Source organism: Sinocyclocheilus rhinocerous, unplaced genomic scaffold, assembly GCF_001515625.1.
Source record: "Sinocyclocheilus rhinocerous isolate Xijiao unplaced genomic scaffold, SAMN03320098_v1.1 scaffold1881, whole genome shotgun sequence".
Classification (NCBI taxonomy): domain Eukaryota; kingdom Metazoa; phylum Chordata; class Actinopteri; order Cypriniformes; family Cyprinidae; genus Sinocyclocheilus; species Sinocyclocheilus rhinocerous.
In genome coordinates, this window is record NW_015635041.1 from 402,700 (window position 1) to 416,868 (window position 14,169).

Here is a 14,169-nt window from a genome sequence, read left to right on the forward strand (position 1 = left end):
GTGGCAATCACCCGAGCCATAAACACATCCAAAACAGGATCAGCTAATGACTAAGGGTTTAATTTGGATTTGTCTGTGCATGTTTTTTTACTCTCATAGATTTTGTTACCATTGCCATGCATTATACGACTGATAGACTGCAACGGTTAAAGTTAAAAATCATCAAATGTGTTCTACTGAAGAAACAAAGTCACCTACATCTTGGATGCCCTGGGGGTAAGCAGATAAACATCAAACTTTCATTTTTGGGTGAACTATCCCTTTAAATCATTTCATGTTAGTTCCGCTTGGGATTTCTGACCAGTGTCTGCACAATCTATTCAGGTACTGTTTAGATATATACTGTGAACTCATGGTGGACCCAACGACAGTAAGACCAGGACAGAAGAGAAAAGGGGAAAGAAAAAAAGAGGCAGAAAATTAGTCCAGCAGACCGCTGTAGAAACTGAGGGGAAAAGCTCTCAAAGGTTTGACCATTAAATCTCCCAGGCAGTTATGACGAGGTAATGATATGACAACAATATACTACTGTGGCTGACGGCTAACCTTGTAAAGCAACTTAACTGTCAGCAGAGCAGCATTTGTATAGGGGTTATGATACCAATACGCTTGCCAAAAACAATTAAAAAAAACTGATGGACAAAAACTGTGTGTAAAATACAAACCAGAAAGTCAAAACCTACAATACAAAAGCAGTCCCAGTTTCATTTGGTGTTGTATTCAATATATTTATGGCTACACTTAAATATATACACGGTTATATTTTATTATATAAGGTTTTCTTGTTACAGTATAATTATACATTTAAGTACCGAGTAATATTAATTAACTACATGTACTTACCTATAGGGTTAGGATTTATCTTAGGGTTACTTGCATGTAATTATGCATAAGTTATAATTATTTTAATAGTAAGAACATATAACGTGCAACAAGGACACCTTGAAATAAAGTGTTACCATATACTTTTATGTTGATGCATCACTTCGCACGATTTGATTAGATTTTTTGGGCTCATTGAAGAAGGTGCTTAACATTCAGAGAATGCTGTTCAAGGAGGTCAAATGAAATCTCATGTGAGCAGTCTTATTCATTTGATGTGAGGTTTAGGGAGTTTTTGAAATCTTTAACACAAGTTTAACACCTGGGCCCGTATGTATAAAACTTCTCAGAAATGCTCTTAAGAACAGTCTTAAGCTTTGACTTGTGTCAAAAAACTCTTAGTAAAAAGTAGGACTTGTCTAAGAGTAGGAGACTTTTATAAAGAAGCTTTTGTTACTTTCAGTAAATAAACATCAAATAGGAGCAATAGTGACAGGGAATGTTTTGATACACTGTAGCAAGACCTTTGTTTTTTTTAAATTTTCTAATATTTTTCCAGTACAATTCAGAGGCTGCTACTTTATATCATGTCTCATTTAACCACTTGGTGTTTAGAAACAAATAAGTAAATAAATATTGATACATTGATATAATGTCATTCTTCGGAGATTGACATTTGCCGTTATTCAGGTTGGGACATGGTGAGGTTTATGGCTGTCCTACGGTCAATGTAATCACATAAATGTGACCCTGGACCACAAAACTAGGTAGCAGGGGAATATTTGAAGCAATAACCAAAAATATGGGTCAAAATTATCGAGATTTTTTTTATGGAAAAATCATTAGGATATTAAATAAAGATCATGCTCCATGAAGATATTTTGTAAACTTCCAACCGTAAATATATCAAAACTTAATTTTTTATAAGTAATATGCATTGCTAAGGGCTTCATTTGGACAACTTTAAAGGCGATTTTCTCAATATTTAGATTTTTTATTTTATTTATTTATTTTTTGCACCCTCAGATTCCAGGGCCCGTATTCACAAAACATTTATCTTACCACTAGGAGTTCTCCTAAATAGCTAAGAGTTTTCTCTTAAAACCTATTCACAAAGCTGCTGAGACAAACTTTTACTGAGGAACAGAGAGAAGTCTTAAGCTCAGAGTAAGGGGGCGGGGCTGAGCTTGTTGCTATGGATGATGTCAGCATGCTTACTTACTATGCACACAGTGATTGGCTGATAGTCTCTGTCAGAGATTTATTCATAGAAATATTATAGAGCGCAGTGTTATGTTGCCGTATTCAAATAAAGGTTAAAAAATACAAAATGTTAATTGCCACATTCAAATAAAGATTTTAAAATGCAGGCTAAGTGTCAATAAATAAACAAGTATATGTTCAGCTAATTGTCAGCCTCCTACAGGTATGCTTCTCACAATTAGTGAATATGCATATAAACAGCCTTTTAATTAACAGAGTAGAATAATCATTGCTGATAGTAAGACATGCAAACCTAAAAGAAAACCAAACTGGACGCAAGAACAGCTGTTACTTCTTGCCCAACTGGTAAATATTTCTCAAATGTTCACGTTTGGAGGCAGATCGCCGGCAACAGCTATGTTAGGATAGTTTGTGGCTTGGTTTTAGTGACTTAGGACTCCTCTTCACTGCTCTAACCTTTCACAGATTTAGGAGCTAGTTTTAGTGCTAAAACGCTTTGTAAAATACTCTTAGAGCAAAAATGTAGGAGTCCTAAATTTAGGACTGACACGCCCATTATTTTTAAGATGTTCTCCTAAATCGGCGAATTATGAGCTACTTTTAGCCTGAAGATGTTTTGTGAATATGGGCCCAGATTTTCAAATAGTTGTATCTCTGTCCTATCCTAACAAACCATACATCAATGGAAAGCTTATTTATTCAGCTTTCAGATGATGTACAAACCTCAAATTCGAAAAATTGACCCTTACGACTGGTTTTGTGCTCCAAGGTCGCAAATGTTCTTTAAAATTGAGGTGCAATGTAAACACATGTAGGCTATTTGAGTACATGGTATCACATGCTCTCGAGTAAATCCAAGCCTTGAGGATGGTCTGAACAGACAGTCATGCGTTTGGGAGTACAGAGCGTGTTTAAACAGGGTTTCTGCAGACATGAACAAGTTAAATTTAAGACTTTTTAAGACCTTTTTAATACCACCTTATATGAAATTTAAGACCTAAACCTGTAATGGAAATACACATTTTATTACATACATATATGTAATATTTAATGTGTTTCAATTAAAAAGAAAACAAAGTATCATTGCTGTAATAAAATTATATTTATTACTACGATATACAGTGAACTTTTAATGTCAGCAGACAATATTCCATATTATGAGATTAATGTTTTAAATGCATTTATGAATATACAAATAAGAATTGTCGGGGGGGTGCATACTTTTCAACATACTTCTCAACTAAACGACCAGTAAGTGACGGTAAGTCACTTAATGAGTGAGTACTGAGTCATTCATTCAACTGATTGACTTTATAAAGCCATTTTTCTATAAGTGCGAACGTCTTTGTGCATGTGACATTTAATGCAATTAATATAAAGATTTTCGACTCGGTTGAGGAAGGGCGAATGAGACATTTGGAGACCTGCAGAAAGTGTAATTAAACAGAAGTTTGTCTTTAAATCTGGTTACACTTTATTTTGATAGTCCCCTTTAGACATTCTACTAACTAGAAGTAACTTTGCAACAACATGTCAACTAATTCTCATTAATTTGCAACTAGATGTCTACTAACTCTCAGAGTAGACTGTTAGGGTAGGTTTAGGGTTAGTAGAATAAGTTGACAGTCAGTATGTTGTGGACTCATCAAAATAAAGTGTTAGAAGATCTAGTCTACTAATACTCTACTAACTGCTAGTTGACATGTAGTTGCAAAGTTACTTACTGTTAGTAGAATGTCTAAAGTAGACTATCAAAATAAAGTGTTACCTTAAATCTTCTACCGAATGTTATATTTACGGCGTAGGCTCATGCAATTTGTGTTTTGCTTATCAACATTTCTGTTAAGGGAACCTAGTGAGCGTCCTGATTTTTGTGGTGGATTGTAGGATTTTTAGGGACTTAATATTCCAGAATTATTCTGTGATTGAGAAAGCCCCTGATGAGTGCTGAACTAGGGAAGTGATTGAGACGCACACAGTAACAGAATACAGTATGTGTAATTACCCACTTTAATGGCACAATACAACACTTATAAGCGGATTAAAATGATTTTCCTTGAATGATTTATTTAGACTGTGTTAATTTCTTACATCTGAAAAGTGCTATTTGCTAAACGTCAAGGAAATACCTGAGTGTGAAACCATTTCTGAAAACAAAAAAAAGCTTTTCGAAAGAAATATTTATTTTGATTCCTTCTTACCTGTCAGAGAATAACTGAAATGCATGAATTTTATTTCGCATGAAGATTGTTAGAGTCTCCAACCACAACTGTAACAAACACAGCGATATCTAGACCGCTGGCATACTTTTCATAAGTCTGCCAAACGAACGCTCGCACAGGCCGGAAGATTTCAAGAGCCACAAGCCTCATTCACAAAACACCAGCAGAAAGAATCTGTGAGTCCTTCATAAACGATCACGTGAACGGCTGCGTCTTGATTTACGCAAGAATGGTTATTATTTACACACAGTTCTCCTTGTGGTTCATGAATGAGTGATTCATGTGATTGAGTCCAGGGATCAAATGTATGATTACTTTGAAAGCACTTGATCAATTAAACACCGTTTTAACTTAATACAACCAATTAAACTATGAATAAAGCAAAATCTACTACATCCATTGACGCTGTCTTCAGTGAGATTTCCATCGGTCCAGATGATGAACCATTAGAAGTGACTTCTTGTAATTTCTAGGAATCTGAATTATTGTGAACTGAACCTTTTAAAGCTGTTGCAAATCACCCACTCTTTCAATTTCATTGCGACGTCTTAAAGGAACACTCCACTATTTTTGAAAATAGGCTCATTTTCCAACTCCCCTAGAGTTAAACAGTTTTTTCTTCTGAGACGGAGCTTATAACGAAGGTTTTTACACATGATGACGTTGGAGTGCGCATTACAGATTAGGATGTCTGACAAAAACATGACTGACAGGAAGTACCGCCCCTCCAAATCCACCCTGTGCGGTATGAGAGCTGCTGTGAACCAGTCATAGCTACGCAGATCAACAGGCATGAATCGCTGAGGTTTTTTACACGCAAGTACTGCTGGGAAGGGGCTGAAGGATGCTTTAGGATGTCGTGTCTACGTTTGCCCACCCGCTAAAAAATAAATAACTCAAAGTGACATTATAAAAGCAAAGGGTGCTCTTAATGTGATTTGCATTTGTTAATGTATACATCTATTATAGCGTATCTGAAACTTGTTAAAAATATTCACAATCGATTCATACTTAATTCAGTGCAAAAAAAAACAAACCATGTAAGGCATGACTCGAGAGATCAGAAATAATTGGCAGTATGTGCAAGTTCGCCGTGTTGTTATCGTTTCATTTTACACAAGCATTGAATTTGGTAGTGGTATTCACAAAGGTGAGGAACGCCGAAGACACCGGGATCGCAGAGAGCAGATGCTGGAAAAATGCACTGGTTTAAATCATAGAGTTTCAGATACCACAACAGAACTGCTCAAAGTAACATCATGATGGGTATAAAACGGTAAAAGGTACAGTAAAACCTGGACATACAAGCTGGTAAAATACATCTAATGATTGAATGACTTTGGAGAGAAAAGGAAAGTGTCTGTCCCCATAGGCTTTAGTCAGGACAGCGCCGGACTTAATTAGTGAGGAATCAGTAGACTGTAATGTTGTTTAACAACATACCGCTTGCACAGCTGATGAAACGTCTTTCAGTAGACCAAAAACTTCATTAAACAGCTTTCAAATGACATGCGATCTAGGTTTATAAAGCACATGGCATTATAAAGACTGTACGTTTAGCCTCATTTTGTGAATGTCGTCTATCCTGACTAAGGCCTATGATGATGCTCAGACCAGGAATATATCACCCATAAAAGAAAACTGTTATCATTTACTCGCCCTCATGTCATTCCAAACCCATGTCATTTTCTTCCATGGAGCACAAAATCACTGTGCTGCTTTTTCCATTCAAAAGTTCACAGTGACCAGAAGCTCTCAAAGTCCAAAATGAACACAAAAAGTGCACAAAGTCTATTTTTATGGTGCTTTTTCATCCTTTTTGAAGCCTGACGGACACTGGTCAGTGGATGCTATTAGCTAATGAAAGAACGTTCTGCGAAACGTCTTTTATCCTCTAGAGAACATGTTTGGAACAACATGAGAACGAGTACATTTTAATTTTTGGGTGAACTATTTCTTTATTATAGCGGATACGATTTGCTAACAGCATTTAAGCAAAGTGGGTATAAAAATATAGGCATCTGAAACACTGAACGACTGTTTTCTTCAAAGACCGTGAGAGGTGTGACATGATCATTTTGACCAAGACCATACTGTTAGCCACTTTTTCCCGCGGCTGTGATTTACGTTTCTTTACACATTAAATCAGTGGTTCTCAACTCCAGTCCTCGGGACCCACTGCTCTGCACATTTTGTATGTTTCTCTTATCTGACACACTCAGTTCAGTTCATGGATCTCTGTCCTAAACGAGCTGATGATCTGTATCAGGTGCGTTAAATAAGGGAGACATACACTCTTAAAAATAAAGGTGCTTCACGATGCCATAGAAGAACCTTTTTTGTCTAAATGGTTCCATAAAGAACCTTTAACATCTGAAGAACCTTCTTTCGCCACAAAGAAGCTTTTGTGAAACAGAAAGGTTCTGCAGATGTTAAAGGTTCTTTATGGAACCTTGTGGCGAAAGAAGGTGCTTCAGATTATAAAAAGGTAAGAAAGAGATGGTTCTTTAAAGAACCTTTCTTTGTGGAACTAAAAATGGTTCTTCTATGGCATCGCTGTTAAGAACCTTTTAAGCACCTTTATTTTTAAGGGTGTATAAAATGTGCAGAGCAGTGGGTCCCGAGGACTGGAGTTGAGAACCATTGCATTAAATAAGAGGGCCGTAAATGAGACGTGTAGCTGTGGAGCAGAAAGAAAGAGCGTTATAGCAGGGTTTCTTTGTGATGCCGCATTATGTGTTGATTCTTTTCCGACGGCCGCCGGAAACCCTTCTTGCAATAGTCACACCTGTGCGGATAGTCTTTAGTGTGGATGGATATGACGTGCCGTTTGAAACCCGAAGCGTCCGTAGTGTTGTACTCGCAAAATTGGCACTGATAGACCTTGCGACCGCTGTGCGTCTTCATGTGCTTCTTAAGTTCGTTCTGATGCCTGAATCCGCGCTTGCAGCGCTTGCACTTAAACGGCAAGTCCTTGGTGTGAACGGACAGAATGTGGCGGCTCAGCGTGAAGGGGTCCGACGTCTTAAAATCGCAGTGCCGGCACTGGTGCACTTTATTCCCCTTGTGCGTTTCGGCGTGCTTCTTCAGTTCGGAGGGTCTGTGGAAGCCCTTCTCGCAGACGTCGCACTTGTGCGGGAAGTCTTTGGTGTGCACCGAGATGACGTGACGCTTCAGGTCGCTGGAGTTGGTGCTTTTGTGTTCGCAGTGCGGACACTGGTGAGTCTTATGGCCCTGGAAGATCTCCGTGTGTCTCTGGAGCTCCTTGTCCTCGGCGAAGGCTTGCAGGCAGTGGCCGCACTTGAAGGGCAGGTCAGTGCCGTGTTTGCTCTTTATGTGAGTCTTTAGGTTGGACTGGTCGGCACAGCGGAAGTCGCAGTGCTGGCAATGGTAGGGCTTCTCGCCCGTGTGCGTCCGCATGTGCTTCTTGAGCTCCGACGGGTGGCGAAAGCCCTTGGCGCACTCGACGCAGACGTGCGCAAAGTTTTTGCTGTGCACAGCCAGCAGGTGGCGGTTGAGGAGGCCCTGCTCGGCCGTCTCGTACTCGCAGTACTTGCACTTGTGCAGCTTGGGCTCCTTGTCGCGCAGGATGAGCTTGTTGGAGCTGAGCGGGCTGGCCTCGTGATAGCGCCGCGTGTACTCGGTGTACTCCGGGATCTTCTCGCTCTTGATGATCAGCTTGTGGCTCTCCAGGTGGTTGTGGAAACTCACCTTCTTGTTGGTGGTGAAGTCGCAGTCGGTGCACTGGTACTTCTTCTTGAACATGTGGTCCGGGTGATTCTTCATGTGGCGCTTCAGGAAACCGCGTGATTTGAACTTCTTGCCGCAGATGTGGCAGGGGTAGACGGTCAGGGGCTGCCCGTCAGGACCGATGATCACAGCTGAAACAGAAGGAGAGCATGCTGAACATAGACTTCTGTTGTGAGACAGGATATCCAACAAGAAAAGAAAAAAAAAAAGAAGAAAGGACAACTTCCCCTTTAAACATCCACTTTTAAGGAGGCTTTATGACCAGACTGAGGGGGTCAACTTCACCATCAAAGGGGTCATCGGATGCAAAATTCACTTTTGCATGGTGTTTGAAGTGAAATGTGTGTTGGCAGTGTGCACACTAGGGGTGTTGAAATTAATCGTTGCATTGCGATGCGGACGTGGACGATTCTGCATCGATGCAGTAATAGACCATAATTGATTATAGCCTACTGACGTCATTCTCATACGGGCTTGTATTAAAAATGCACTCTCTATTTTTAAATCTGAGCTTTGCTTTTGCTGGAAATGGCACGTGTGTGCGCTAGAGGCAATCGCGGCAGGCTTCAGATGCGTGCGTATTGCTTGACAATGTTTCCTTGTTCTGTGCATTAGTGTGAATGCAGCCTATTAAAGCTGCCACTGTCTATGATCTCATCAGTAATAATCAAACAGCAATAATGCTGAGGAAGAATGAAAAACCCATAACTATGATTATCTGTAAACTTTCGGATACTTAAAGCACTCTTAGATGCTGAAAGTGCTTTTTGTTTATCACTTGTAATTGTCTTTTTCCCCTTTATTACTAAATATTTGTTTGTATGTTTTGAAGCCATATTTACTTTAATTCTTAACAATAATTAATTAACGTAATTATTTTTCAAATTATCCTGCTTATATAATTTAATAAAAATGCACAAAATAAATTTGATACAATCGTGATGCATCATGATATCGAATTGAATCAAATCGTTGACATGATAATCGTAATCGAATTGAATCGTGAAACCAGTGCCGATTCACACCTCTAGTGTACACATCCACCCTATAATGACAAAAATCCCCCCAGTGTTTTTTTTTTTTTTTAATCCCCATAAATCATAACCCCTTTCTCAGATCAAGCCGTTCTCAGATTCTTGGCTGTGTTACGTCACAGGCCCAGGCCCCTCCCACGATTGTTGATTGACACTGGCATTTTCCCTTAGCTCCGCCCTGAGTGAGCTGTAAACAGTCCGCCATTGTTTCGACGCTGGAGCAGATGTAGACAAGAATGACTCCTAAGCGATTGAGGTGTTCTGTTGTTGGATGTAATAATGAACATAACAGTCGCATTTACTCCCGACATCTAAGCCACTGAAGATGGAGTGGATTACATTTGTTTTTGAAGGGAATGCGCCCCCGATCTACCTAAATGAGTCTATGTTCACGCAAATACATTTTTTTATGAATTTTTATGAATCTTTGCAAATTGCATTTCCTAATAATGTGCTAGTTAGCAAGTTCCGCGACGAATGCGGCTAAAGTTTACAGTCTCAGAGAACACGGAAGAGTCACTCCACGGAAGAGAGGGGCGGGGTCAGCAGAGCTCATTAGCATTTAAAGGGACATGCACCAAAACAGCTCGCTGTGAGCAGAGCTGATTTTGACAAGGTAAAAAGGGTGGTTTTTTTACACTACCATCGAGAAATTTTAACCAAAGTATGTTACAGACTTTTCATGAAGACCCTAAAGAATCATACCAACTTGTGGAAAATGGGCATCCGATGACCCCTTCAAGAACTTCTTTTTTTGTTTGTTTTTTTAAATCTATCATTATTATTTGCTATTATTGCTCTATTACATGAACATTAATTCTCAGACACCTACTGCAGCAAAATTGCAACAGTTGTTCAGATTTAAAGGGGTGGTTGACTGGTTTTCCTCTAGGCTTGATTGTGTTTATGGGGTGCAGTGTAACATGATTTCATGCTTCGTTTTTATAAAACCGCCTTATTTTTCATATATGTTACCTTTATTCTACGCCGCTGTCTTCGTTGTCATTTGAACGGCCGGTTGACTTCCTGTTTCTATGATACCACTCCCTCCTAAATGCGCAAAGGGCTCAGACTGGTTAGCTGGCCCAGTGTATTGTTAGTGATTCGTCCGGAAACGTCACGCCCCTTACCATTACGGGCAATAGTTGCATGTGCTCCGTTGGAAAAGCCGCGCAACATAGCCTCGCCCCCTTTGTTGCGTGTTCCTGGGGGCGGGGTTTATGTTAATTGCAGGGTTTGTGATGCCACCAACCCGAGAAGTAGCTCGTTGTAGTCCCTACCAGTTGTAATTGTACGCATTAAACAGGCTTTTCTTTAAAAGACAATATCTCCATTTCCATTGAACTTTCAGCGCCGTAACTTTACAGATATTGTTTATACTCAAACAGCAACATTACACACAAACTAAAGTAAAAAAAGTGGAATCACAATCAACCACCCGTTTAAGGAAAGGAATTAAATTATAGTTAAACTTCATATAACAGAAGCAAAAATTCTGAAATGTATCATAACACCAAGTTTGAAAGTAAAACATTTACAATTTCTCACAACATGCAAGAATTTGACTGCAATTTTTGTTTCTGTGTGACATGAACACAAAGTTTCAGTCTTCTAGCTGATAACGATATATACCACAAGACTGTTATGGAAATAAGGTTATGACCAAATTGATGTCTCAACTGTGTCTTTGAACTGTTCAAGATTGCTTTAAAATTTAAACTGGCAAAGCTTAAAAATGCATTAAAGGGAGAACTGTGCTGAAGATGATTAACCACAATGTACAGTATACTGGGTGTTAAATTCATTCAGTTTATTGTGTCTACTAGCATATAATTCCCTCCTATATGAGACGCGTAAATAATATTCGTTTTTGTTTGTTTTATTTTTGAATAACTGCAGGCTTCCTAAAAACACATTTAAAGGGGAAAAAAATAATACATCGTTAATGTCAATACTTGGGTCGCTAAGAGTTAAATTACAGCATTACTTTTTGTCAGCTTTTTATAAAGATTGCATTACCTACAATGGTAGTCTAAAAACAATGACAAAAAAAAAAAAAAGTTATTTTGCTAGGTAACTTAAGTCAGAAAAAAGTCATACAGTGCAATTGACACGGTGAAAGATGAAATATTAGGAAGACAATTTTGTTTCTCTCTTTTTGAAATAGCATACACTGATGAGCCCAGGAACATATGTGGTCAATTTAAGTTAATGTACATTTAAAAACTTTCTAGCACTAGCGGCAGATCATACCTGTCTGGCACTGGCGTGTCTCTCCTCTCCTCTTCTTCTTGATCTTTTGCTTAAGTGCTCGGTTTGTGCTGATGCTGTCAGTGATCTGTAGGTAGGGAGTGGCTGCAGCATTCTTACATTCAAAACTGCTTCCTGTGGGAAAGCCATGACTGGTAAGGAGTTTGGATTGGACATTTACACGCTATAAATACACTAAAAGGAAAGGAGAATGTTTCTATAAATGTTAAGTTAAATGACCGATAGTGACCGAGAGCCAAAAATGAAAATTCTGTCATCAGTTATTGCAGGGTTTCCCAGTTGTGAGTTTGCGAACCTAATAATTCAGTGGTAAAAATTTAAAATTAAAATAAATAAATAGGATTGCAATAAATACATCAAATTGCAAAAGTTTGTGATTCAGTCTGATGTGCTGAGTTTCACTTTAAAGTAAAGCTACAAAGACAATGCAAACACTATTTCTGTTTGTTTGCTTTTTTTAGTCTAAAAGTTTTTTTTTTTTGTGGAAAGATCGAAAGTGAACATCCTCAAAAGACACTATTTTAATTAGCAGTATATTATCTTGTGATTATAAAAAATATATATAAATCACAATATAATTTATGACCAAATTGTGCAGCCCTATACTAAATACTTAATATAAAAACAATCAAAATAAGATAATAACTAAACAAAATTGTCTTCCTGTAATGTCTTGTGACTATTAACCATCATCAGAGAACCATACAATGTATTGTTAAATTATTGAAATTTTAACTTAAATATTTTCTTGACATTCGCCAGGAATTTAGTCAAAAGGATTCGGCTGAAACCTAACCCTGAGCTATCATATGGCTTCACAAGACTTTGAATATAGTCATATTTGGAGTACCATACTAGAGTATGATACTATTATGCTACACTGAGTTCAGCTAGAATTTTCAATTTTGGTGGACTATTCATATAAAGCAATTTCTATCTCTGCCTGCAATATAAATTAAGTGAAGGACCATAAGCAGTCGCCCAGGCGGCAGGAACAAAGGTCTTGTTAACCGGTGTGTCCTCCAGCTGCGCTTCAGTGATAGCAGAAGCTTCTTCCTCCCCAACTATGACCTCCATATACACCTGGTCAGTCATCTCCGAACAGTCTGCTTTCAGGACAGAGAACAGCATAAACATAACACACATTTCTGAGTTGCTGCATGCACCTGTTACTCTTCTTAAAGAGAGATGGAGAACTCACTGATATCCTCCTCTCCTTGGCTGATGTCCTTTACAGCCATGTAGACCATCTTCTCTCTGGGCAGCCTGCCTGAACCCGCCGGCTCCAGCACCGTGTGCCCGTTGGGAAAATCACTCTCTGCCACCACCTCCGTGCTGCCTACAACACAATCCACACAGAGTCATTACCGTCACTTTGAGAGTCAAAAAAGCATATACAGGAAACACAAAATTAATCCCCGTGGCTCCTGACGATATATGGAGGTCTTATGAAGCGAAATGATCGGTCTGTGCAAGAACTGAACACTATTTACAACATATTACTGTAATCCAGAGCCGCAGGCAAACGTTCCGGAGTGATGTCCGGTTCGCAAACGAATCATTCTTTTAAACCGTTTTGCTTGAACCAGTTCACCAAATCAAACTGAAGCATCTGAAACTGTTTGTGGCTTGAGCAGCACAGATCTACAAGTTACTCAATCAAAACTCACTTTCAGACGCCTGAAAGTCACTCCGACTCAAAATGAGCCAAAATACCAGCGGATCTGATCCTGTGATGAATGAATCATTCAGCGCTCCAGTTCCTTCAACAGTCACTGAACTGAGGAAACAGTTCGACTCGGACCGATGAGCCGCTGATATGTGTGAACCGAAGGGGGGGATGAAGGTTTTTATGGTTCCTCGTGGTTTATATAAAAAGTTGAGCTAAAGAAAGCTTATGCTTTAGACATGTAAAACAGACACGTTTCACATCATTACAGGATGCTTTAATGCTTTAATTTAGTGTAATTGAGTATATGTGACGCCATTGCATGATTACATCAATGAACTAGTGAACTGATCTAGTTAATTGAAACAAACTGTCTGAAAGAATCAGTTAATGGAAAAGAATAATATTTCCCCGTTTACCTGAGGCTCTGGATTACAGGGAATAATGTTGTAAACAATGTTCAGTTTCTTGCACAGACCGATCGTTTCACTTCATAAGACCTCATCTTCAGGAGCCTCATCTTCAGGAGCCACGGGTATTAATATTGTGTTCCCAGATAAGCTTTTTGTTAATTTTCAAAGACGGGCAGCCGCTGACATGCATTTTATGAATCATCAATGATCACAGTTTCAGCTAAAAATCTTCTTTGCTGTTTTACTGAGGAAAAAGTCACATCCTACATCTCGGATGGCCTAAGACTGAGTAAATTAACAGCAAATTTAAATTTTTGAATGAATTATCCCTTTAACTAGGTTACTGTACCTGTTGGTGTTTCTTTCAAATCCCTAAACTTAATAAGCAACAATAACAGTGATTGCACGAGTAGCAGTATGGAATCTAGGGCTGAAACGATTAGTCGACATTAAGTGAAAGTAGGGCTGGACGATATGGCCAAAATTTATATCACGATATATTTCTTAATTTCGGTCGATACGATATAATTCCGATATCGATATGAACACCATTTAAAAAAGCCTTGTAAAAACTGCCAAGAATGCCCACAACAGATGTCTGTGCATACAAACTTATGAAAAATGAATTTGCCAAGTCTATGACACCTCATATAAAACCATATAATATTTTAGAAAAAAAAAACAGCACAAATAAATTAATGTTCACCTTTTATTTGTATTTAGCCTTCATACAAACAAGAAATGTGAAATCACTGTCAAATAAA

General features: G+C 38.6%; 1 protein-coding gene across 2 annotated transcripts in view; it reads right to left on the bottom strand.

The window, feature by feature from the left end:
* Nucleotides 1-6,865: 6,865 nt before the first annotated feature.
* LOC107746312 (zinc finger protein 711-like) overlaps nucleotides 6,866-14,169 on the bottom strand; it is an 11,336-nt gene continuing 4,032 nt past the window's right edge. Inside the window, exons 3-6 of one of the 2 annotated variants that reach the window (XM_016560454.1) lie at nucleotides 12,525-12,662; nucleotides 12,292-12,429; nucleotides 11,306-11,437; nucleotides 6,866-8,149 (exon numbers count right to left, since the gene is read on the bottom strand). In XM_016560454.1, the coding sequence (XP_016415940.1) occupies nucleotides 6,972-8,149; nucleotides 11,306-11,437; nucleotides 12,292-12,429; nucleotides 12,525-12,662 (1,586 nt within the window). In that variant the 3' untranslated portion in view covers nucleotides 6,866-6,971. Of the gene's footprint in view, nucleotides 8,150-11,305; nucleotides 11,438-12,291; nucleotides 12,433-12,524; nucleotides 12,663-14,169 lie in introns of both variants that reach the window. The other variant, XM_016560453.1, reaches the window with a different exon arrangement.